The sequence below is a fragment of the Lepidochelys kempii genome, chromosome 27 (assembly GCF_965140265.1).
Source record: "Lepidochelys kempii isolate rLepKem1 chromosome 27, rLepKem1.hap2, whole genome shotgun sequence".
Taxonomy (NCBI): domain Eukaryota; kingdom Metazoa; phylum Chordata; order Testudines; family Cheloniidae; genus Lepidochelys; species Lepidochelys kempii.
In genome coordinates, this window is record NC_133282.1 from 5,916,998 (window position 1) to 5,940,014 (window position 23,017).

The 23,017-nt window shown below is 51.3% G+C and overlaps 1 protein-coding gene across 9 annotated transcripts in view; it reads right to left on the bottom strand.

Annotated features, from left to right (window-relative positions):
* DBF4B (DBF4B-CDC7 kinase regulatory subunit) overlaps positions 1-22,482 on the bottom strand; it is a 30,135-nt gene extending 7,653 nt beyond the window's left edge. Inside the window, exons 1-9 of one of the 9 annotated variants that reach the window (XM_073325587.1) lie at positions 22,431-22,482; positions 14,829-15,004; positions 13,765-13,959; positions 11,864-11,950; positions 10,621-10,690; positions 9,273-9,343; positions 5,551-5,587; positions 3,546-3,591; positions 333-449 (exon numbers count right to left, since the gene is read on the bottom strand). In XM_073325587.1, coding sequence (XP_073181688.1) covers positions 333-449; positions 3,546-3,591; positions 5,551-5,587; positions 9,273-9,343; positions 10,621-10,690; positions 11,864-11,950; positions 13,765-13,959; positions 14,829-14,996 — 791 coding nt within the window. In that variant the 5' untranslated portion in view covers positions 14,997-15,004; positions 22,431-22,482. The other 8 variants (XM_073325583.1, XM_073325582.1, XM_073325581.1 and 5 more) reach the window with 8 other exon arrangements.
* Between the last annotated feature and the right edge of the window lie 535 nt (positions 22,483-23,017).

Here is a 23,017-nt window from a genome sequence, read left to right on the forward strand (position 1 = left end):
CTCACTTACTCCCTTCCCCAGAGGAGTCTTTGTGAAACACAGGCTCGGGCACAAGCCATCAGCACAGCCAGGTCTGAGGATGGCGAGGCCACCTGCCAGCCAGGGGCCCTCCCCATCCAGTTGGCAGTTTTCCGACCTAGAAAAAGGTCACGGCTCAGATTAGCTCTGATCAGGCTGAGCCGTGGAACAAAGGAGCTCAGGAGAGAGTCTATTTGGCCGCATGCAAAGGAGCTAGGAGTCTCTGATGTCCGCAGGGAGTCTGGGATACCAATGGCACCCAGGCAGCAGTGGGGCTGTAACAGCCACACTCCCTGGCAGCTTGCACCACCTACCTAACTCTGCAGGAGCTTGGGGGGGTTTTCAGAGGCTCAAATGGGCTGGATCTGTTCGGTGCCAGGAAGTTCAGGTCAGGGAAGCTCTTGAATTGGTGATGGAAGGGCCGGAATTTCCTGCAAGAACCATCAGTGTCAGACGTCAGGCATGGCTGTGACCCATTTTGGCCCAGTTCTCACTTACCTGGGCTACTACAGGCTCCCCCACACCTCCTCCCTGAGCCTTCGTCCAAGCACAGAGGCTCAATTCCTGCGCCCCCGACCCCTGCTTAGGGCTTCCACATCCCCATTTAAATGACATGAATAGGCAGCAGGTTTAAAAACAAAAGGAAGTACTTCTTCACACAACGTAGAGTCAACCTGTGGAATCCTTGCTAGAGGATATTGTGAAGGCCAAGACTATAAACAGGGTTCAAAAAAGAACTAGATAAATTTATGGAGGATTGGTCCATCAATGGCTATTAGCCAGGCTGGGCATGGATGGTGTCGCCAGCCTGTTTGCGAGGAGCTGGGAATGGGTGACAGGGGATGGATCACTTGATTCCCTGTCCTGTTCATTCCCTCTGGGACACCTGGCACTGGCCACTGTCAGAACACAGGATGCTGGGCTAGATGGACCTTTGGTCTGACCCAGTATGGGGCTGTTCTTATGTTCCTGTTTCCCTTGTTAGATTGAGATGAGAGTGGACCCCTGGGGTAGTTTCAGGATTCAGCATGTTTACACCATGCCTTGATTTGGCCCAGAGACTCTTCCTTGGGAGACTGCTGGGGCAGGCAGCTTCCTACAGAGCCCTCAAGTCCCCCTGCTCTCTGCTTGCTCAGAGAAGGTGGGCTGAGCTGCAGGTCGAGGGTTCAGCTCTGGAGACCTGTGTTGACTCCCTGTTGCAGCTCCAGCCTCTGTCCCCATTTCCCCAGCTCCCTCACTTCCATACCGCTGGACAAGTCCAGCCTTTGCATCCATGGAGGGCCCCATTGACTGCAATGTGGACAGCACTTAAACTCATGAAAGCCAGACTTGCCTCCTGTTCAGGGGCAGACAGCAGCTTCGCAGACAGGGCACCACCACCGGTGGAGGCCATAGGGCAGGTGTTTGCTGCCTAGCCCTGAAAGATGCTGGTAATTCCGTGGGCATCCTGCATCCCATAGCTCCAGCTGTTGCTACCACTGGTGGATGTGTGCCACTGGGCAGTTATGTACTTGATTTTTCCAAGTGTAGGACAAGGCCTTTGGAACGGTGAATCCCAAGGCAGCCTTCTCCCTGCACCCTCCCATCCCATGTGCGGAACTGCACTGGGCCTAGAGTACAGGACGCAATCAGCAGTTTGTGAAAATCTTTGAGGGACACAGTCTCAGCTAGAAATGCCTGTTACCAGCACCTGAGATTAAGCTGATAGCACTGAGAGACCTAGTTCTCCTCTCACGCCTGAGCTTGGATTGCATTACACTCCAAGCCAGGGACATTAGAAACTGGTGCTGACTATTATCAGTGTTGTAATGGCACCTATGAGCCTGTCATGGACCCAGCCCCACTGCACTAGGCCCTGCATAAACATAGAACCAAGATGGCTCCTGGCCCAAGGAGCTCACACTTGCTATCAATCCATTTCACTCTGCTTCTTACGCTCTCACCCAGTGCAGGGGTGGAGTTTCTTTTACTGCACGGAAGGTTTTACCCGAAACCTGCTGATACTTTAGAATTCACCCTTCTGCTCTTTGTGCTTTGTTACATATTACTCCCAGACCTAACACTTGGTCCTGTAGCTGCTTGTTAGTGCCCCTTCAGACGTGGACTTCAAAGAGTACTTAAGGCACTCGAGTTCTGGACGCTGCCGTTTCCCACGCCTCTCTAAAGCAGTGGTTTTCAAACTGTGGGTTGCAACCCAGTACCGGGTCGTGGAATGGAAGGCACTGGCAGCTCTGGTCAGCACCCCTGATTAGGCCGTTAAGAGTCCCATCGGCGGTGCTGCCTGGCTAAGGCAGGCTAGTCCTACCTGTTCTGACACCACACTGTGCCCAGAAGCAGCCAGCAGCAGATCTGGCTCCTAGGCCTGAGGGGCCCCCCCGCACGGGGCTCTGCGTACTGCTCCTGCCCCAAGCATAGTCTCCGCAATCCCAGCCAATGGGAGCCATGGGTGCAGTGCCCGCGGGTGAGCGCTGCAGTCTCTTGCGTGGCTCCGCCTAGGAGCCAGACCTGCTGCTGGCCGCTTCCAGGGCGCAGCACAGTCCACAGTGCCAAGACAGGTGGGAAGCCTGCCTCTGCACCCCCGCTGCGCCGCTGACCGGAAGCCGCCAGAGGCAAGCCAATGCCCCAATCCCCTGCCCCAGCCCTGAGCCCCCCTGCACCCCAAATCCCTCATCCCTGACCCCCTCCTGCACCCCAACCCCCTGCCCCAGGCCTGAGCCCCCCCAAACCCTGAACCCCTCATTCTGGGCCCCACCCTGCAGCCCTCACTGCAACCCTCTGCCCACCCCACACCCCAAACCCCTCATCCCCAGCTCCGTTGGGTTGCAGGCATCAATTTTCTTCAACTGGATCGCCAGAAAAAAAAAAGTTTGAAAACCATTGCTCTAAAGGATTGTATTACTTAGCTGTGCAATGAGCTACACCCTAGAAACAACTGCTTTCTAGTAAGAAAAGTGCATCATAAACATCATAGTCCTGTAACATTTGCTACTTCCCAGGGCTAGTCACATCCATTGCTACAGGGACAAACGCAGCTCAACAAGTGGCAAGAATCTCTGTTCCCTGTGGCTTGGTAGGCTGCAATTCTGCAAGTTACTTGAGCAGCACAAAGAGGCCCAGAGATCAGGGCCCATTGTGGTGGCTGCTGTACACAGACAGGCCCTGCCCATGGAGTTTCTCTCTAAACACACTGGGGGACGAACACACAAGAACTGGGGCCCAGAGAGATGAAGTGACTTGGCTAAGGTCACACAGAGAATCTGGTTGAGCTGGAAATGGAGCCTCTGTCCAGTACTGTCACTTCACAGTGCACACAGGTAACCAAGGCTACATTTCCGCACTGCATTTACCCTTCTTCCCCAGCACCGGAAGTGCATCAACAACTCTCTTGTCAATGGAGGGGCTCGGAGGGTTCTATGGGTAAGAGGGGAGGGAGCATCTGCCGAGGGACTCCTCGCAGCTCTTCAGCCAGGAGACCAAAGTTTGCCCACAAAGTTAAAAGAAGGATCAGATTGAAAAGGCTCATTCACCTGCTCCGGTCCTCAATCTTCAGAAACGGGGGCTTCAGTTTTCCCACTAGAAGGAGAATTCTGCAGTTAGCAGCTGGCCTGGGCAGGCATTCCCTCCCCCCGCCCCCGCCCCCACCATGCACACCCTATCCCCATCATCCAATCCCTGGCTACACAGAACTGGACTCCAAAATCTAAAGTTTGTTTTTTTCCCCCAATATTTATAACACTTCTGGATGCGAAGAAATCCTGAAAAAAGAATCAAGATCTGTTTGCCAGAGTCTGCAGGCAGCCTGAAACAATAGCCCGGAGCAGCATCAATTTTCCACTTATCTCCACCAGTGGACTCTGAAGCCTAATGCTAAGGATGCAGATATTTCAATGGACAACTTTCAGGGCAGATAGTCATTTAGAAGGCAAAACATACAATCTGTGTTCAGAACCTTGGTGGGGACGGTTAAGTCTAGAGAAGATTTAATGGACAGCTGAGAGACAGCGAAGAGTTAAAAGCTGCTGCAGATGAGCGAGCAACAAGATAGTTAGTTCTAACAATAAGGGCCCAAGTTGTGGTCAGGCCCAGAGCCAAAGTGCGGCTGTTGTCAGAATGCACTCCATGCCAGGCGGACAGCAGGTACCAGCGTGCGCTGGGGGAGTGGTAGCTGAACTCGGCCTCAGCAGAGTGTCAGGATTCAGACAGCCTCTTCTGGGGCATCAGGTTGATTATTCCCATAGGCAGGATCTTAGGGCTGTGCCTTCCTGCTATGTGGGTAGCACAAGGCAAGTAGCCTGGTGTGTCCCAAGCTGTGCCAAGGTGCTCGGTGCTGCACTTGAGGAGGAGGATTTGGCCGACTGAGGAAAGCACAGGAGCAGCTCCAAGTGCTTTTGTAGAGAGAGTGTCAAACTCACCACAGTCACAAGGGAGACTGGAGTCTTTGCTTCTTTATGATTGGCCCAGGCCTGAGAGGTGGGTAGCCCCCTGCCCAGCCTTGGGAGATCAAGAACACCAAGTTTGACCACCCCTGCTGGGGCTGAGGCACCCAAGAGGCCTCTGAGCAGGTTTGAGCCAAGATTTTTCTGCAGGATGTTAAGTCACTGAAGGGAAGTAGCTGTTCAAGCACAAGGCTGAGACTGTTCCCATGCAGTTGCTAGTGGCCTGGCCGGAGAGTTTTGATCGGTGACAAACCCCACCCCCAACTGTTCCGCTTTCACTCTCCGGTCACAATCTTTACACTAGCTCTCAGTCACTGGAGAGCCAGACGAGGCCGACGAGACCGAAGTCTCATGTCAGCAGGAAGCAAGGTTTCCTAGAGATCTCCAGCCATCTTTGTCCCATTATATAGGGGCAAGAGAGGCACAAAGCTACTGTCTGCCCCAGCTCTGGAGGTCACCTTTTAACAAACAAACAAAAAACAAAAAGCTGCCTTCGCGGTTTAGGAGTCAGACTTGACTCCAGGCTGAATGCTTTGAAGGCAGCAAAGGCTTCTCTGAATGCTCCCTGACCAGACTGCACGTTAAGGCACGGTCAGTCCCACGTCGGCACCACCGCGGCATAGCGCAGCCTTCTGCTAGCAGGAGTGAGTGGGACGTGGGGGACACGTCCTCCCCTCCACAGGGCTTCATTTCACAGCCAACACGGATTCAGAGACCGAAGCACCAGTACCGCAGTTCCTACCATGACTCTCAATTCTAGAAGCCCTGCCGGAGAGTCTCTCATAGCACAGGGGAGACCAGGTAAGTGGACAAATGATTAACAGGATTTTAGACAAGATCCCGCTGGAAAGCAAGAGTAGAAAGCCAGCCACACAGGAAGCATCCTAGCTATGCTTTCAAAATGCTGCACAAGCTTTAAAGCACGACAAGGAGAGCCCGGCAAGAGGTTTCTGTCTGAGCTTGGACAGTAAACGGCTTTGAGGGAACAGAAGTTTTTGCAAAAACAAGTCGTTTTGTTGAAATATCACAGTGAGGCGTTTTCACAAAGTCTCCCAACCAGCTCGACACCAGCTGAGAGCAAAGCTTCTGTACTGACCTTTAAGGACTCCTGGCCCCACTGAGAAACACTTCACCTAGACAGAAAAAACAGACAGCATTTAGGATGGGAGCCAGCCATAGACAAGACTAGCAGCCCACTGATTCCAGAGCAGTGAGGGGGAGATGCCAGCACAGGGCATGCTCATCCTTAAGGCAGTCCACGGCTGCTGTGCCCCTGGTGTTTGGCAGATCGGACTTGGTTTGCATAGCTCAGCACTGCCTAGACCAGACTGCTGGAAAGATCATACAACTGGCCCTTCCTAAAAGAAGGCCAGCCTCACCCGTCCCCAACCCTAGCACAAGCCTGCTGGCAAACTGACTGTATACCGCATTGTGATTTTACCTCCCTTGCAAGTTGGGTGGAGAAAGCTGGAGTTTCCCCCTGTAAGTTGGTTGGGATCTGGGCCTGTTGTAGGTTGAGACCCCAGCTGGTCATCCAGCCTTGCCAGCCTAGCACTAGGCCTGAACTGCACCTGAAGTTGGCTTGCTAGACTTATTTCAGCTTGGGTGAGCTTTTTTAAGCGAATCTAGTTTTACCAGTAAAAGTAACAGCACGGACTCAGTTATACTGAGCTAAAGGTGCCTCCTCTTCCTGCATAGAATAAGGACTTTTCTACCAGTATAACGACATTCCCACTAAGCTAGGTTATACTGGGTTAACTATACCAAGTGCATCAGAGTTTCAGGCCAGCACCATCAGATCATCTAGTCTGACCACCTATATATCACAGACCACCCCCAACCCCTGGACACACCTGTATTGAGCCCGATAACTCCCTAGGCTAAAGATTTCAGCCCTCAGGAGACGAAACAGTTGCATGCCACAGGCAGAGAACAGAGGCATTAGTGGCATCTCACTCTTGAGGCCCCTGCAGTGGCAGGGAATTGATCAGTGACCTGCTCAGAGGATCTGGTTTGTGACCCACACCGCATAGGAAGGTGGACACCCCCACCTCACCCCTGCAAGGTCTCTGCCAGTCTGACCTTGGGGGAAAATTCCTTCCCAGCCCCAAAGCTAGTGATCAGTGAGACCCTGAGCACATGAACAGGAGACATCAGCCAGGCAATGGAGAAGAAATGCTCTGCACCATCTCAGAGCACTGATCCACCCTGTCCAGTGTCTCATCGCTGCTTCAGAGGCAGGTTAAAGAAAAAAACCCACAAACAAAAACCCCACACAGAATACCTCTGGCCAATTGTGCCCTGGGGAACAGACTCCTTTCTGATCTCAGCAGGCAACCTGCTTAAGCCCTGAAATGTGAGATTTGATAATAATCAAGGTCTTCCTACTGATCTGCAAGTGTTAGGAACATGCAGAGGACAATGCTGGGGGCAGTGCAGAGCTTCCTGTTCCCCCCCATAGTCCATGAAGGAAGGGGATGAACAGGGGTTCAGAGATTCAGAGTCCACGGCCAGAAAGGGCCACCGCAAGCACTAAACAGCTGCAGCATTGCTCCTAGAGCAGGATTAAAGCATGTTGCAGAAAGATTCTAATCTCACTTTAGAGACTCCAAGCAAGGGTGAGTCTACCACCTCCCGGGGAGGCTGTTCCAATGTTCACTCACCCCCAGTGCTGGCAAACTGCCTCTTACATCCAGGTGGAATTTGTCCAACTTGACCTTCCAGTCACTGGGTCTTGTTCCGCCTTTGGCGGCAGAGTTGAATAGCCCCTCTCATGATCAAAGATCTTGTCCATGTGTCAGTGCCCAGGTGCAGTGAGCAACTCACCCTTCAACTTTAATGTCAGTAAAACCAATAGATTGAGTTTAAGCCTCAAATCACGAGGCTCCTTTTCCAGCTTCTGGATCACATGGGGCCCCTTTGAACTCTCTCCAGTATGTCCTCATCTTTGAGGTTTGGACACCAGAACTAGGCAGTGTTCTAGTAGCGGTCTTACCAATACCATACAATCATAGTAATGAAGGTCTGGAAGGGATCTAGAGGGATCATCCAGTCCCATGCTAAGGTAAGATTAAGTCAGTCCAGACCATCCGTGACAGGTGTGCATCTAACCTGGTCTAAAAAAGAAACACAAAACCATCACTTCCCTACTTCTACCCAATATTCCTTTCCATACTTGTCCCTCTTGCCATGCTTTTACACTGAGCTCTCATGTTGAGGGACATTTACAACAAACACTCTGTCCTTCTGAGTCACTACTTTCTCCCAGTCTTCCATCCTGTATGTATAACCTGGATTCTTGGTTCCTAGATGTACTACCTTACATTCGGCTGTATTAAAATGCATTTTGTAGGATTGTGATCATTTAACTATTTAGATCATTAACAGTATCCTTTCCTTATTACTTACTGCCCCAATCTTTGGGTGATCTGTAACTTTACCAAAGATTTTGTATCACCTAGAATGTTTAGGGAAACTAACTTGATTTGTTTTGTTGAGCTTATAAGATTGGTCGAAAGAGGTAACAGTGTTGATGTAACAGACTTCTGTAAGGCCTTTGACTTGGTACTGCATGATAGTTTTATATTCTAGTTTTTAATCAAAGTAACATGGCACACACTAAATTGATTAAAAACTGGCTAACTAAACAGAATCATCCTCCAGCAGCTGCATTTCTAGTGGGGTCCTGCAGGGATCAGTTCTTGGCCCTAAGATATTTAACAGCTTTTATATTTTCTACTAGGTCATGATAAGTCATCACGGATAAAGTTTGCAGATGTCAAAAATTGGGGGTGGTAAGTGACGATGAGGGCAGGTCACTGATTCAGCATGATCTGGATCATTTGGTAAGCTGCATGCATGCAAACAATGTGTGTTTTTAATATGGCTAAACATAAAATGTATACATCTAGGAACAAAGAATGTAGGTCATATTTACAGTGGGAAAATGTCCTGGGAAGATGTGATTAAAGATTTGGGGGTCATGGTGGATAATCAGCTGAACATGAGCTCCAGGGGGACGCTGTGGCCAAAAGGGCTAATCCTTAGATGCATAAACAGGGAAATCTCGATTAGGAGCAGAGAGGTTATTTTACCTCTATTTGGCCCTGGTGCAACTGTGGCTGGAATACTACATCCAGTTCTGGTGTCAATTCAAGAAGGATGTTGATAAATTGGGGAGGATTCAGAGAAAAGCCACAAGACTAATTAAAGGATTAGAAAACTTGCCTTGCATCGAGCGACTCAAGAAGCTCCATCTATTCATCTTAAAGAGGTCAATGGGTGACTTGAGCATAGGGTGTAAATACCTACCCAGGGAACAAATATTTAATAACGGGCTCTTCAATTTAGCAGAGAAAGGGGCAACACCATCCAGTGGCTGGAAGTTGAATCTAAACAAATTCAGACTAGAAATAAGGCACAAATTTTTAACTGTGAAACTAATCAACCATTGGAACCGTTTACCCAGAGTTGTGGTGGATAATCCATTCCTGACAGTTGTTAAATCCAGACCGGATGTTTTCTAGAAGATCTGCTCTAGGGATTATTTGGGGGAAGTTCTGTGGCCTGTTTACACAGGAGGTCTGACGAGATCACCACAAAGATCCCTTCTGGCCTTAGAATTTAGGAATGGTTGATAAAAATACTGATTGGCACTGGACAAAACCAGTCCCTCTGGGGCTTGCTCATTGACCTTGTATGTCAGACAAGGCCTAAAGTGACTCTGCTGTAAGAGGACTGCATCCTGGGCTAGTCGGGAAGGACAAAACCCACTTGTTACCAGGAAGCCCTGGACTGGGGGAAGTTTAGGTCAGTTACCATCGTCTTCTCACTCTGCTTCCTTGCTCCTGAGACACGGAACAGCAGCTGCTGCACATAGGCCATCATTTCTATGTGGGGTGGGAAGTCAAGGAGCTAAAGCCCAGAGAAACAGAGGGAGCTGCTACTCCTCAGCACCCATAGTGAACAGAGGATGAAATACAACTCCACCGAGCTACCCACCACACCCAGGAAAGTGCTTTAGCACCCTCCTCTGCCATCTGTGGGAAAAGAGTGGTACTGCACATCCTCCTTCCATGGAGGAAATAAGGACAAGAGCTAGTGGCCAGATGGGAGAGGGAACGCTGCGTGTTGCATGCTACAATCTGGCTCTAAGTGTCACAGTGGGAGCTAAGAGCTTTCAGCCCTAGATGGCAGATTGCTGTGTTCGCCCTGAGAGACCAGGTGGGTGAGAGAATCTCTGTTCTTGGACCAACTCCCATTAGCCCTAGCCAAGGCAGACGTAGCAGCGTTTCCTTTTACAGAAAGATGCAGAGGAGGTGCAGCATGCCTTGGAATTGGACAAACAGGCAGAAGCTGAGCTGCCGCCCACTTTAGCCCAGAAACTCTAAACTCACGTTGGACGGTGCTGGGTGTGCATGAGCCCAGGGTACAGAGCCTCAGCTGTTGGCTCAAGTCCAGCAGAGACCTAGTGCCCCAGCCCCATTGTCAGTGAGAGGCATTCCCACTGCTCCCCTCCCTCACTGAGGCTCTCAGCCAGCTGCTCTCGTGGGGGTTGCTACATGCCAGGATCAAGGCACTATAGCAGGGCTCGCTGACATGGTTGACATTAAACATGTCTGCTTAGAGAGAGGCCTTCAGGGCCATCAATCCAGCAAGGACGTGCCTTTGACATATAGACCAGGTATTTTCCACTGCATGCATCCGATGAAGTGAGCTGTACCTCACGAAAGCTTATGCTCAGATAAATTTGTTAGTCTCTAAGGTGCCACAAGTCCTCCTTCTCTTTTTGCGGATAGACTAACACGGCTGCTACTCTGAAAACAGACCAGATGTTATTCTAAGGAGTAGTGGTGGTTCTGTGCCGGTGTTTAGAACCCTTGGATCAGGAGAGGAAGGTTACAGTCAGACTACTAGGAAAAGAACAGAGTGGGTCTGACCAAGCCCACACCCCGTTCTCCACACACAGACTTTTGAAGACCCTCCTCTGAAAGCCTGTTTCCTCAGGCCAGCAAAGCCTCAGTCAGTGTAACCCATTGTCAAATTCTTGCTCCTCCCCCCATAACCAGCCATTCACCCCCCAGGTCATTGATTTAACAGATTCAGAAGCTAGATATTAAAGATCAGAGTCCCATCCCCACAACACAAAGTTTCTGTAGAAGGATACCATCCACATGCAAGATCCGAACGCCCCAGGAGCGAGCATTGACAAGGATACTACTGCCACTGCTGGAATCCTGCACAAACAAGAGGAGAGACTCAGTGATGTACAGCCCAGGGCACAGTGGACATCTCAAACTGTTTGCTGGCCTCGACAGGGTATGAGATTATATTGTGTGTCACATCATTGTCAAATCATTAACATTGGTCTTTCCTGCCCCCCATCCTCAGTCAGCAGCAGGATTTTAGCAGATGTCATTTTGAGAACTTCTAGAGTTGGGAAGCCTAGTGAAAAGGCTGCAATCCCACTGCTCAGAGGCTAGAAAACTGCTTATCTTGACTGACCAGAAATCAGTTGTAGCTAAGATCATCTTGGTATAAGAGTTGCCAGCTTGCTCTTTTCAAGACTAGAAACAAGAGCTATCCTGCTGTAGAGATGGGATTTTTGAGTAGCCACTTCTGCCTTTGCCATTTCAGAAAGCTCAATCCTGGGCCAGCTCCCTGACCCAGAGGGGATCTGTTGATTTGCAGATGAAATTGGCATTTCCAAGTCCTAGGGCACGTGGTGCAGGGAAGAGGAGAAATGTTCTTATCCTGACTCAGAGCTGGAAGCATGAACTAGACTATGTCAGCTGTAGCATGAACCTTTTAGTTAAGCATTAACGCCATGTACTGAGTGATCGGAAACTTTTCAGCATAAGGTCTAGAGGCAAAGCCTCCCACAACTCTGCAGGCAGGCTATGTGGCTAACCAAGTCCATGTCACACGTGGCTTTAGTGCTCCCTAGGTTATTGCTACTTCTGATGCCGCTGTGATGCTCTTCTAGGCCTGGTCTACACCTAAAAGCATCAGGTCAACCTTACTACATCACGTACTTAGGCCTACCAGACCCCACTGTCGTCTTCCATTGAACTAGTCTGGAGAGGTGGGTTATCTACACTGACAGAAAATCCCCTTCTGACGACGCACAGTCACTGTTACGCAGTCGTATGCGTTGCGTTGCGTTAGAGCAACAGGAGTACAGCTACCTGTATGAGTGTCCAGCCCAAGGGGCAGCACGTGGGAAAGGAACAGGCCCCATAAGGGGCTGAAAGGCTTGGAACCCCAGGCAGCGTTACAGTCTTGCATTTTCAAATGGAGGACTTGTCCAGGCAATGGCCCACATGGAATCTAGTGATGGGCCAAGTCTCTGCACCGTTCCCCAAGCACAGGCTGGATTGCTGCCCTGCTCAGGAATGCCTTGCACCTACCTGCCTAGAGGAGAAGCCCATCACCGTGCCGCTCACCTGGTTCCTCATGGCCTTCTGCAGCAGCTCCTTCCCCCTGCTGATCAGAGCCTGCAGAAGACACAAGCCAAACAGCATTTAGACCAAAAGCTCCTGAGCAGCCAGCCAGGTGGACCAGTACACTACTGCCCAGATAGTTTTAAAGGGCGAGGGCACAGATCCTCAGTGTCCCTGGCACCCCAAACCTCACTACCACCCCAGATTACAGACCTCCAGGGAGATGCAATAGGGTTTAACCTTCCCAGGAGAGGATTCTACTCAGAGCCCCCAGGCTTCCCCTCTCCACCCCAGGCTCCTCACTGCAGATGTCCTCTGGAAAAGGACAAGCTCCTCTTGGGCAGCAGCAAGTGACCTTTGTACTTTAAGGCTCTGCTCTATGGGACTGAAAGTCTGCCCTGGACACCTAGAGCCCCCCACCTGCAGGTCAGCCCGGTTTCAGCCTGATGGATCGGAGACTACAGAACAGGTCAGGTGAACTGTGCAGCAGGAAAGCCATGGGAATCTGCTAGGGAAGCCATTTGGCCTCTGCATAGGCATGCCCAGCAGAGGCCATGTTACAGTAGGATGCCCTGTCAGACCGCAGGGAGACAGCAAGGTTTCTTCTAGTTTGGGGGTAGGACTCAAGCCATCTGACCTTGTATTTCTTTATTACTCTGGGCAGCCCTCAGCGCAGTCATGGCCAGTGCCCCACCCGGTGCTGTATGTTCTACTGTTAGCAGTTCAATGGAGTCTGACTGTTTTACAGGCTGGGAAGATGGACCTTGAAGTGCAACACTAAGCCCCTTTCTCGTGACCTGCCAGCTCCCTTCTCTGGTGGCATGGCTGCTTCCCAGCCCACCTATATCTTACCCCTGCTGCCTCCACCTTCTCCCTCTCCAGCATGTCCTCCCACCTCTGAGGGTGCACAGAGAGTTCAACTTAGACCTGTTGAGTCCAGCCCCCTGCCCCAGACAGGGATTTGCTGACTCTGAGCAGAATTGGCAGGATGCTTTCCTTGCAAGCTGGAAGTTCTAGGTAGGGGACCCTGGGTCTCATCCTACCAGCACCTTGATGATCGTTCCTCTGCTCTAGCGACATTTCTGAGCTTGGGGCAAAACCCAGTGACATGCAGAGCTGGTCCCTGCATGCAATCTGGAGTAGGGGAGGGGCATCATTCACATCCATCCCACCAGCCAATACCCGGACAAGTCACACAAAAGGAAATTAGAAGCAAATCCATACAAAAAACAAGCCCCTATTATCTCTGCTGAGCAGCAGGATTAATCAGCCAAATAAACAATTTCTTCCAGCATTTAGGCAGGTGCAGCACATCTATACCTCCAGCTGAGGCAGCGAGGCCTGCCACACTTCCAGTCTGTAGCGACCCTGAAGGGAAGCATCAGTTTTTATGCCACCATATCCTGCTACAAACCTGTGTAAATTCCTACGGTATTTATCCCTTCACCACTGATTAGCAATAGTCTGGATGTGCCGGCCATTTGCTGCACCGTGGGGAGTTTGTCTGCCACCCTAACATTTCCAGTTTTATTGTGAACTGTAGGCTAGTAAATGAAGGGCACATCGTAGTGCCACTGTATGCTGTTGGATGGTGCTGCACCCCAGAGGCAGTTGCACCAGTCTCTGTGGACACTTTGCAGAATGTTTGGAGATTAAAAATGCTATAGAAAGATTTGGCATCTCAAGCCACTGCCCAGAGGGCAGGGCTCATTTATCGGAGTGTGAACAGCACCAGGACTGGGACAGCTGAATAGAGAGGTGTTCTCAGTGAGGCAGACAAGCTCTTCTGCAGCTACTATTCTCAGGCTCTGCTCCACACCAGCCACTGCCCCAAGGCTTAAGGCTGCCTAGACCCTCACAGTCCTTACACTGTCTGCTGGCTTGTGGTGATGCCCCGCATGGCTCCCTTTGGGCACAGCAGAGGGCAGAGTCTTTGCCTTGGCATCCCCTGAAGCTGTGCTGCTCCGTTTCTCAGTCGGTCTCCGAGGCCCACTGTCCAGTTTGGCCTCTTTGCTGCTGGAAACCACATAGCTGACTTCTTTACTCAAGAAGCTTTCAATCACCTGGACCAAAGACAAAAACAGAGTCAGCTGCAAAGCCACCAAGTCCACAGCAAGGTCTGGAACATCTTAAAGAAACCACCATCTTCAGTTGCCTAGATGCAGGAACAGGGCTGCATGAGACCTAGTCTTTAAGCTAGACATTTCTCCCCTTCCAGCTCCATCCCTTACTGTCTTCCAGTCTTAAGGCCTCCTCCCAAGTCACGCTGGACTATTAGTTACATGCAACTGAAAGATACCTTGTAAGGACTATACTGCTCAGCCTAGTGAGCTGGGACACTCGAGAATCAGTTTACACGTGTACTCAGAACCCTTCCCTAGCCCCTCTGTACAGCGCATTAACCACAGTGCCCCCAGCTGCCAAATGCACTGTTCTTGAAAAATTGGCCCTTGGTGTCTTCAAGAGCTCAGCTCCCATTTAATGGCCAAGTTTTCACAAGAAACCAGCACCCAACATGCATCCAGGGGCTGAGCTCCTGAAGAACAGGCACCACTCTTGGGAGCTGACTCTTTCGAAAACCTGGCTCCACATGAATAGACCTACAAGCAGCTTGTGACGGACTGTCCCCATCTTTGGGCTTAAAAAGAGCATTCAAGACTTCCTGAGCCCTGCAGATGGCAGCACAAAGGGTAAAGTGACAGGGCCGGGTCTTTCCAGGAATGCATTCCTACCCACCACTCCCACTACCATTTTAGGTTAAGGTTTGGACTAGAGGCACTGAATTCCACCACCCCACCCAAGTCCATTCAGCAACTCTGCCCCTTGTCAATGCATCACTCCTATAGCAGCATCCATTCAAGTCTTTGGCTCTTCTGGAGCTAGAGCGCAGCTGCTTCATGCTCTCTAACAGGCAAGGTGCCTCCATACTCACCCCACCCAGCTGCTTTATTGTCGCCACCAGAAACTCCATGTTCTTGTTATTCGGCAGGTCCAGGTAGAAAGATTTTCCCAAAAAGGGCAGGTTCTTGGATGACCCAGTCACCTCCTGCTGCTGTTTCTCTGGGGGTCTCCTTTGCCTTTTCTCTGATTGGCAACCCATCCTACCTGCTAAAAAACACAGCCACCAAGAGAGTCAGCCTCTCAGATGAGCAGTGGGGAGAGCACAAGGGACGAGGGTATCTGTCAAACATACAGCTAAGGGTAGCATAAAATCCCTCCTTTACCTGTAAAAAAGGTTAAGAAGCTCAAATAACCTGGTTGGCACCTGACCAAAAGGACCAATAAGGGGAGAAGATACTTTCAAATCTGTGAGGGAAGGTTTTTGTTTTGTGTTTCTTTGTATTCTCTCTGGGTCAGCGAGGAACGAGGGCAGGGAAAATACATCTTCTAAAGCCATGTCTGAACTAAGCATTTAAGATTACAAATTGTAAGTAATAGGAAAGAAATGAGTTTGATTATCTTTTGTTTTAGCCTGTGAATTTTCCCTAGGCTAAGAGGAAAGGAGTACTTGTGGCACCTTAGAGACTAACAAATTTATCTGAGCATAAGCTTTCGTGAGCTACAGCTCACTGCATTGGATGCTCCTTTTCTTTTGCGGATACAGACTAACATGGCTGCTACTCTGAAACTAGGCTAAGAGGGAGGTTTATTCCTGATTTTTCTGGCAACTTTAAAGTTTTGCCTAGAGTCGAATCCTCTGTGTTTTGAATCTGATCACCCTGTAAAATTACCTTCCATCCTGATTTTAGAGGTGCTTCTTTTATTTTGTTTTTATTATAAAGTTCTGTTGTTAAGAACCTGATGGGGTTTTTAGGACACTTACAAACCAAAGGGGCTGGTCTGTGCTCACCTTGTTAACCTATTTGGTTGGTATATTATTCTCAAGCCTCCCCAGGAAAGGGGGTGAAGGGGCTTGGGGGGATATTTTAGGGAACCAGGAACTCCAAGTGGCCCTTTCCCTGAATCTTTGTCTAACTCACTTGGGGGTGGCAGCAGTACCCAGCCAAGGGCAAGGAAGGATTTGTACCGTGGGGAAGTTTTTAACCTAAGCTGGTAAGAATAAGCTTAGGGGTCTTTCATGCGGGTCCCCACATCCGTGCCCCAGAGTTCAGAGTGGGGAGGGGACCCTGACGCTATCACAGCTGCTTTGGGCGCCTTCTGCCCAACACACAAGAGAAACAAGCGGCAACACACCCCCAGGGAAGAAAGGGACAAGCAAGTCTTTTAACGCCTTGTTGCCATTACAGAGGGGTTTGGGGCGGGGGGGGGGCATGTTTTAAAGCTGACGTTCGCCCTGAGGCCATCACCCCCCCAGGCAATTGCATCCTACCGCCACAATCTCCCGGGGGCTCGCGGGGGGGGGGGGGGCTTGCGGGGGGGGCGCGGCCCGCCCTGGCCCCCCGGGGAGCGGCTGCCGCTCGGTGGCGGCGGGGGGCTCGGACAGGCCCCGCGCCGGGGACACAGGGGGCAGGGCCAGCGGGCGGGCCGGGGCGGACGCGGGGCGCGGAGAGGGGGCGGGCCGGGGAGCACCTGGCGGCGGCGGTGCCCGGCCCGGCCTGCCGGGAAGCGGCGCCCACCCCGCCGCTCGCGTACCGGGCTCGGGCTCCGGCTCCGCCATCGGGGATGGAGCAGCGGGCGGGTCTGCGCTCGGGACGCGGCGAGGAGCGAGGCCTGCGCCCCGGCCACGCCGCAGAGCCCCGGGGGCCCAGAGCGCTCGCCGCCGCCTTCGCCTCACAGCGGCCGCGGCTGCCGATTTAAATTTCCGCCCCGCCCCCTCCGCCGCCGGGCCGACCCAGCGGGCTACGGCGGCCGGGGAGGGACCAACCGCCCCCCTCCTAAGCCAGCGCCCCCGCCCCGAGAGAGGGCGGGGCCCAGGCCCGGCGCCGGGGGTTGGGCCCCTCCCCCCCACGCGCCCGGCGCCGCGGCACGACGTGCTGGCGTCACGGCAGCGCGAGGGCGCCGGCCCGGGGGCAGGGGGCGCGCGGGGGGCTGCGGGGCGGGGCTCCGGGGGCCCGGCGCGTGTCCACACGCGAGCGGCGGGCGGCCCCGCGGCGGTGGTTTGTTTTCGGGCGGGCCGGGCCGGGCCGGGCCGCTGGGGGCCGCAGGAGAGCTGGAGTCTCCCCGCCCGTCGGGCCCCGCTCCGGGCTGCCTCAGGCCGCGCTCGTCTCGGCAGTGGCCGGAGCGGGGCCCCTTTGGGTCAGGGTTGGGGGGCAAAGGCAGGCAGCCGGCGGTGGGGGGAGGGAAGGCCATGGCGGTGCTGCCCCCGCGGTGCTCTCCTTCTTCTGTGGCTAAGTCTCCTCGGGCTGACAAGCTGGACTCAGCCCCGGGCCTAAATTCACATTAATTTTCCTTTATCCTGCTTTTCATTTGAGGCTCTCGGAGCCCTTTGTACAGGGGAACACCCTTCTCCCCATTTAACAGATGGGGAAATTAGGTGCGAAGGGGCTGCAGTGACTTCCCCTAAGTCAGGTCCCGACTCACAGTCCTGTGCCCCTTCCACGGGGCCACATCACCTCATTACTTTGACAGGCAGCGTGGGTAACACACTGACGCTGCCTGCAGCTCAGAACGCAGGAAATTCAGGGTGCTGTTGGAAAATCCCTGTCTGGTGATAAACAGGTAGCTTTGGGTCAAGGTGAAACACTGCAAGGGAGGACTGTAGTTCCTGCAGGCCCCATCCACCCACTCAGAACAAGGTGCTGCATTGCACGCTTTGATCTGTTGTTGCCACAGAACACAGGACAGCATTACAAATGAGTGTGGCTTTGTATAACTTACGGGCAGCTTTTGGGCACTGAACAGGGAGATAGAGACCTAAGTTCTATTTCTGGCTCTGCTACTAACTTCTGAATGACCACAGGCAAGTAAGTCACTTCCCCTCTCTGTGCCTCAATTTCCCTATTTCTGAAACTGGGGAACAAAGATACTGTCTCATCTTTGCAAAGCAGTATAATTTAAGGACTAAGTATTATTGTCTATTTAAATCTATCCTGACATTACCTAATCTGTCTTTCCCACTTTTAACTATACCTAAATCAACCTATTCCAGCTTTACCTACCCACCTACCTTTCTATTCCTCCAAGCTTTATCCAATCTATCTGTCCATCCAAACTTTATTCCATCTATCGGTTCATCCCAAATGTATCTATCCCCTCTTTATCTGATCCATCTGTCTATCCATTTATCCATCTATTCATTCATTCCTCTGTCCATCCATCTATTCAAGTGAGAGAGAAGGTATCAGAGTGTCACAGATTGGAATTATCATAGAATATCAGGGTTGGAAGGGACCTCAGGAGGTCATCTAGTCCAACCCCCTGCTCAGAGCAGGACCAATCCCCAACTAAATCATCTCAGCCAGGGCTTTCTCAAGCCTGACCTTAAAAATATCTAAGGAAGCAGATTCCACCACCTCCCTAGGTAACGTATTCCAGTGTTTCACCACCCTCCTAGTGAAAAAGTTTTTCCTAATATCCAATTTAAACCTCCCCCACTGCAACTTGAGACAATTACTCCTTGTTCTGTCATCAGCTACCACTGAGAACAGTCTAGATCCATCCTCTTTGGAATCCCCTTTCAGGTAGTTGAAAGCAGTTATCAAATCCCCCCTCATTCTTCTCTTCTGAAGACTAAACAATCCCAGTTCCCTCAGCCTCTCGTCATAACTCATGTGTTCTAGTCCCCTAATCATTTTTGTTGCCATCCGCTGGACATTTTCCAATTTTTCCACATCCTCCTTGTAGTGTGGGGCCCAAAACTGGACACAGTACTCCAGATGAGGCCTCATCAATGTCGAATAGAGGGGAACGATCACGTCCCTCGATCTGCTGGCAATGCCCCTACGTATACATCCCAAAATGCCATTGGTCTTCTTGGCAACAAGGGCACACTGTTGACTCATATCCAGCTTCCCGTCCACTGTAACCGCTAGGTCCTTTTCTGCAGAACTGCTGCCGAGTCATTCGGTCCCTACTCTGTAGCGGTGCATGGGATTCTTCCGTCCGAAGTGCAGGACTCTGCAGTTGTCCTTGTTGAACCTCATCAGATTTCTTTTGGCCCAATCCTCTAATTTGTGTAGGTCCCTCTATATCCTATCCCTACCCTCCAGCGTATCTGCGTCTCCTCCCAGTTTAGTGTCATCTGCAGACTTGCTGAGAGTGCAATCCACACCATCCTCCAGACCATTTATGAAGATATTGAACAAAACCGGCCCGAGGACCGACCCTTGGGGCACTCCACTTGATACCGGCTGCCAGCTAGACATGGAGCCATTGATCACTACCCTTTGAGCCTGAGAATCTAGCCAGCTTTCTATCCACCTTATAGTCCATTCATCCAGCCCATACTTCTTTAACTTGGTGGCAAGAATACTGTGGAAGACAGTGTCAAAAGCTTTGCTAAAGTCAAGGAACAACACATCCACCGCTTTCCCCTCATCCACAGAGCCAGTTATCTCATCATAGAAGGCAATTAGATTAGTCAGGCATGACTTGCCTTTGATGAATCCATGCTGACTGTTCCTGATCACTTTCCTCTTCTCTAAGTGCTTCAGAATTGATTCCTTGAGGACCTGCTCCATGATTTTTCCAGAGACTGAGGTGAGGCTGACTGGCCTGTAGTTCCCAGGATCCTCCTTTTTCCCTTTTTTAAAGATGGGCACTTCATTAGCCTTTTTCCAGTCGTCCAGGACTTCCCCCGATTGCCATGAGTTTTCAAAGATAATGGCCAACGGCTCTGCAATCACAGCCGCTAACTCCTTTAGCACTCTCGGATGCAGCGCATCCGGTCCCATGGACTTGTGCACGTCCAGCTTTTCTAAATAGTCCCCAACCACTTCTTTCTCCACAGAGGGCTGGCCACGTATTCCCCATGCTGTGTTGCCCAGCACAGCAGTCTGGGAGCTGACCTTGTTAGTGAAGACAGAGGCAAAAAAAGCATTGAGTACATTAGCTTTTTGCACATCCTCTGTCACTAGGTTGCCTCCCTCATTCAGTAAGGGGCCCACACTTTCCTTGGCTTTCTTCTTGTTGCCAACATACCTGAAGAAACCCTTCTTGTTACTCTTAACATCCCTCGCTAGCTGCAACTCCAGGTGTGATTTAGCCCTCCTGATTTCATTCCTACATGCCCGAGCAATATTTTTATACTCTTCCCTGGTCATATGTCCAACCTTCCACTTCTTGTAAGCTTCTTTTTTATGTTTAAGATCTGCAAGGATTTCACCGTTAAGCCAAGCTGGTCGCCTGCCATATTTACTATTCTTTCGACACATCGGGATGGTTTGTCCCTGTAACCTCAATAGGGATTCCTTGAAATACAGCCAGCTCTCCTGGACTCCTTTCCCCCTCATGTTATTCCCCCAGGGGATCCTACCCATCAGTTCCGTGAGGGAGTCGAAGTCTGCTTTCCTGAAGTCCAGGGTCCGTATTCTGCTGCTTATCTTTCTTCCCTGTGTCAGGATCCTGAACTCGACCAACTCATGGTCACTGCCTCCCAGATTCCCATCCACTTTTGCTTCCCCTACTAATTCTTCCCGGTTTGTGAGCAGCAGGTCAAGAAAAGCTCTCCCCCTAGTTGGCTCCTCCAGCACTTGCACCAGGAAATTGTCCTCTGCATTTTCCAAAATCTTCCTGGATTGTTCGTGCACCGCTGTAGTGCTCTCCCAGCAGATATCAGGATGATTAAAGTTGCCCATGAGAACCAGGACGTGCGATCTAGTAGCTTCTGCAAGTTGCCAGAAGAAAGCCTCGTCCACCTCATCCCCCTGGTCTGGAGGTTTATAGCAGACTCCCACCACGACATCGCCCTTGTTGCTCACACTTCTAAACTTAATCCAGAGACACTCAGGGTTTTTCTGCAGTTTCATACTTGAGCTCTGAGCAGTCATACTGCTCTCTTACATACAGTGCAACTCCCCCACTTTTTCTGCCCTGCCTGTCCTTCCTGAACAGTTTATATCCATCCATGACAGTACTCCAGTCATGTGAGTTATCCCATCAAGTCTCTGTTATTCCAATCACATCATAATTCCTTCACTGTGCCAGGGCTTGCAGTTCTCCCTGCTTGTTTCTGAGGCTTCTTGCTTCAGGCACTTGAGATAACTTGCTGATCGTCCCTCTTTCTCAGTATGAGGCAGAACCCCTGCCCTCTCACGCGCTCCTGCTCGTGCTTCCTCCCGGTATCGCACTTCCCCACTTTCAGGGCTTTGGTCTCCTTCCCCCGGTGAACCTACTTTAAAGCCCTCCTCATTAGGTTAGCCAGTCTGCTTGCGAAGATGCTCTTCGTTAGGTGGAGCCTGTCTCTGCCTAGCACTCCTCCTTGGAACATCATCCCATGGTCAAAGAATCCAAAGCCTTCTCTCCGACACCACCTGCGTAGCCATTCGTTGACTTCCATGATTCGACGGTCTCTACCCAGGCCTTTTCCTTCCACGGGGAGGATGGACGAGAAGATCACTTGCGCCTCAAACTCCTTTATCCTTCTTCCCAGAGCCCCGTAGTCCGCAGTGATCCACTCAAGGTTATTCTTGGCAGTATCATTGGTGCCCACGTGGAGAAGCAGGAAGGGGTGGCGATCCGAGGGCTTGATGAGTCTCGGCAATCTCTCTGTCACATCGTGAATTCTAGCTCCTGGCAAGCAGCAGACTTCTCGGTTTTCCTGGTCGGGGCAGCAGATAGATGACTCAGTCCCCCTGAGGAGAAAGTCCCCGACCACCACCACCCTCCTCCTTCTCTTGGGAGCAGTGGTTGTGGAACCCCCAACCCTAGGACAGTGCATCTTATGCCTTCCAATCGGTGGAGTCTCCTTCTGTTCCCTTCCCTCAGATGTATCATCTAGTCCACTCTCCTCATTAGTACCTGTGGAGAGAACATGAAAATGGTTACTTACCTGTATCTTGTACTTACCTGTATCATGTACGTTGCTGGTACATGGACGCTCCCCTTTCTTCTTCTGGAGGTCACATGCTGCCAAATTTCTGTCCCAGATCTGAGGAAGAGCTCTAAGGCAATGTCTACACTACATTACGCATGCGAAAGTTTCAGAGCCACGCGGTTTCTTTTCAGCCACAGGCAAACAGTCCAGTAGGACGGCCACCTCTGTATGTCCCCTTAATTAAATTCCCCTATTTTAGCCATGTTACCATGAACGATATCACTCTCCTGAGGATAATACAGAGAGATAAAGAACAGATGTTGCTTGAATGCCAGCAAACACCGGGACCATACGCTGCCAGGCTTTGTCATGCAATGATACCAGATTACTTGCTACTAGCATGGCGTGGTAAAGTGTCCTACCATGGAGGACGGAATAAGGCTGCTCTCCCCAGAAACCTTCTGCAAAGGCTTTTAGAGTACCTCCAGGAGAGCTTCATGGAGATGTCTCTGGAGGATTTCCACTCCATCCCCAGACACGTTAACAGACTTTTCCAGTAGCTGTACTGGCCATGAATACATCCCAAGCCATCAGGGCTACTTAATCATTTAAAAATGCTTGCTTTTATAACGTGTATTATATTTAAAAAGGTACACTCACCAGAGGTCCCTTCTCTGGCTTCGTTGGGTTGGGAGGGTATTTCAGTCAGGGTGATAAAAAGATCCTGGCTGTCAGGTAGAACGGTGTGCTGTGTGTGCTCTCCTCAGGCTCGTCCTCCTCCTCGTCATCTTCCCTGTCCACAAAATCCTCAGCCATGGCAGAGAGTACCCCATCATCGGAGTCCACGGACAGGGGTGGGGTAGTGGTGGCGGCCCCCCCCTAGAGTTGCATGCAGCTCAGCGTAGAAGCGGCAAGTCTGGGGCTCTGTCCCAGAGCATCGGTTTGATTCTTTGGTTTTCTGGTACGCTTGTCTGAGCTCCTTAAGTTTCACGCGGCACTGTGTTGCGTCCCTGCTGTAGCCTCTGTCCCTCATGGCCTCGGAGATTTTTTGAAATGTTTTGGCATTTCGTCTTTTGGAACGTAGTTCTGGTAGCACGGATTCGTCTCCCCAAACAGCGATCAGATCCAGTACCTCCCGTTCGGTCCATGCTGGAGCTCTTTTTCCATTCTGGGACTGCATGGTCACCTGTGCTGATGAGCTCGCCTGGCCAAACAGGAAATGAGATTCAAAAGTTCCCGTGGCTTTT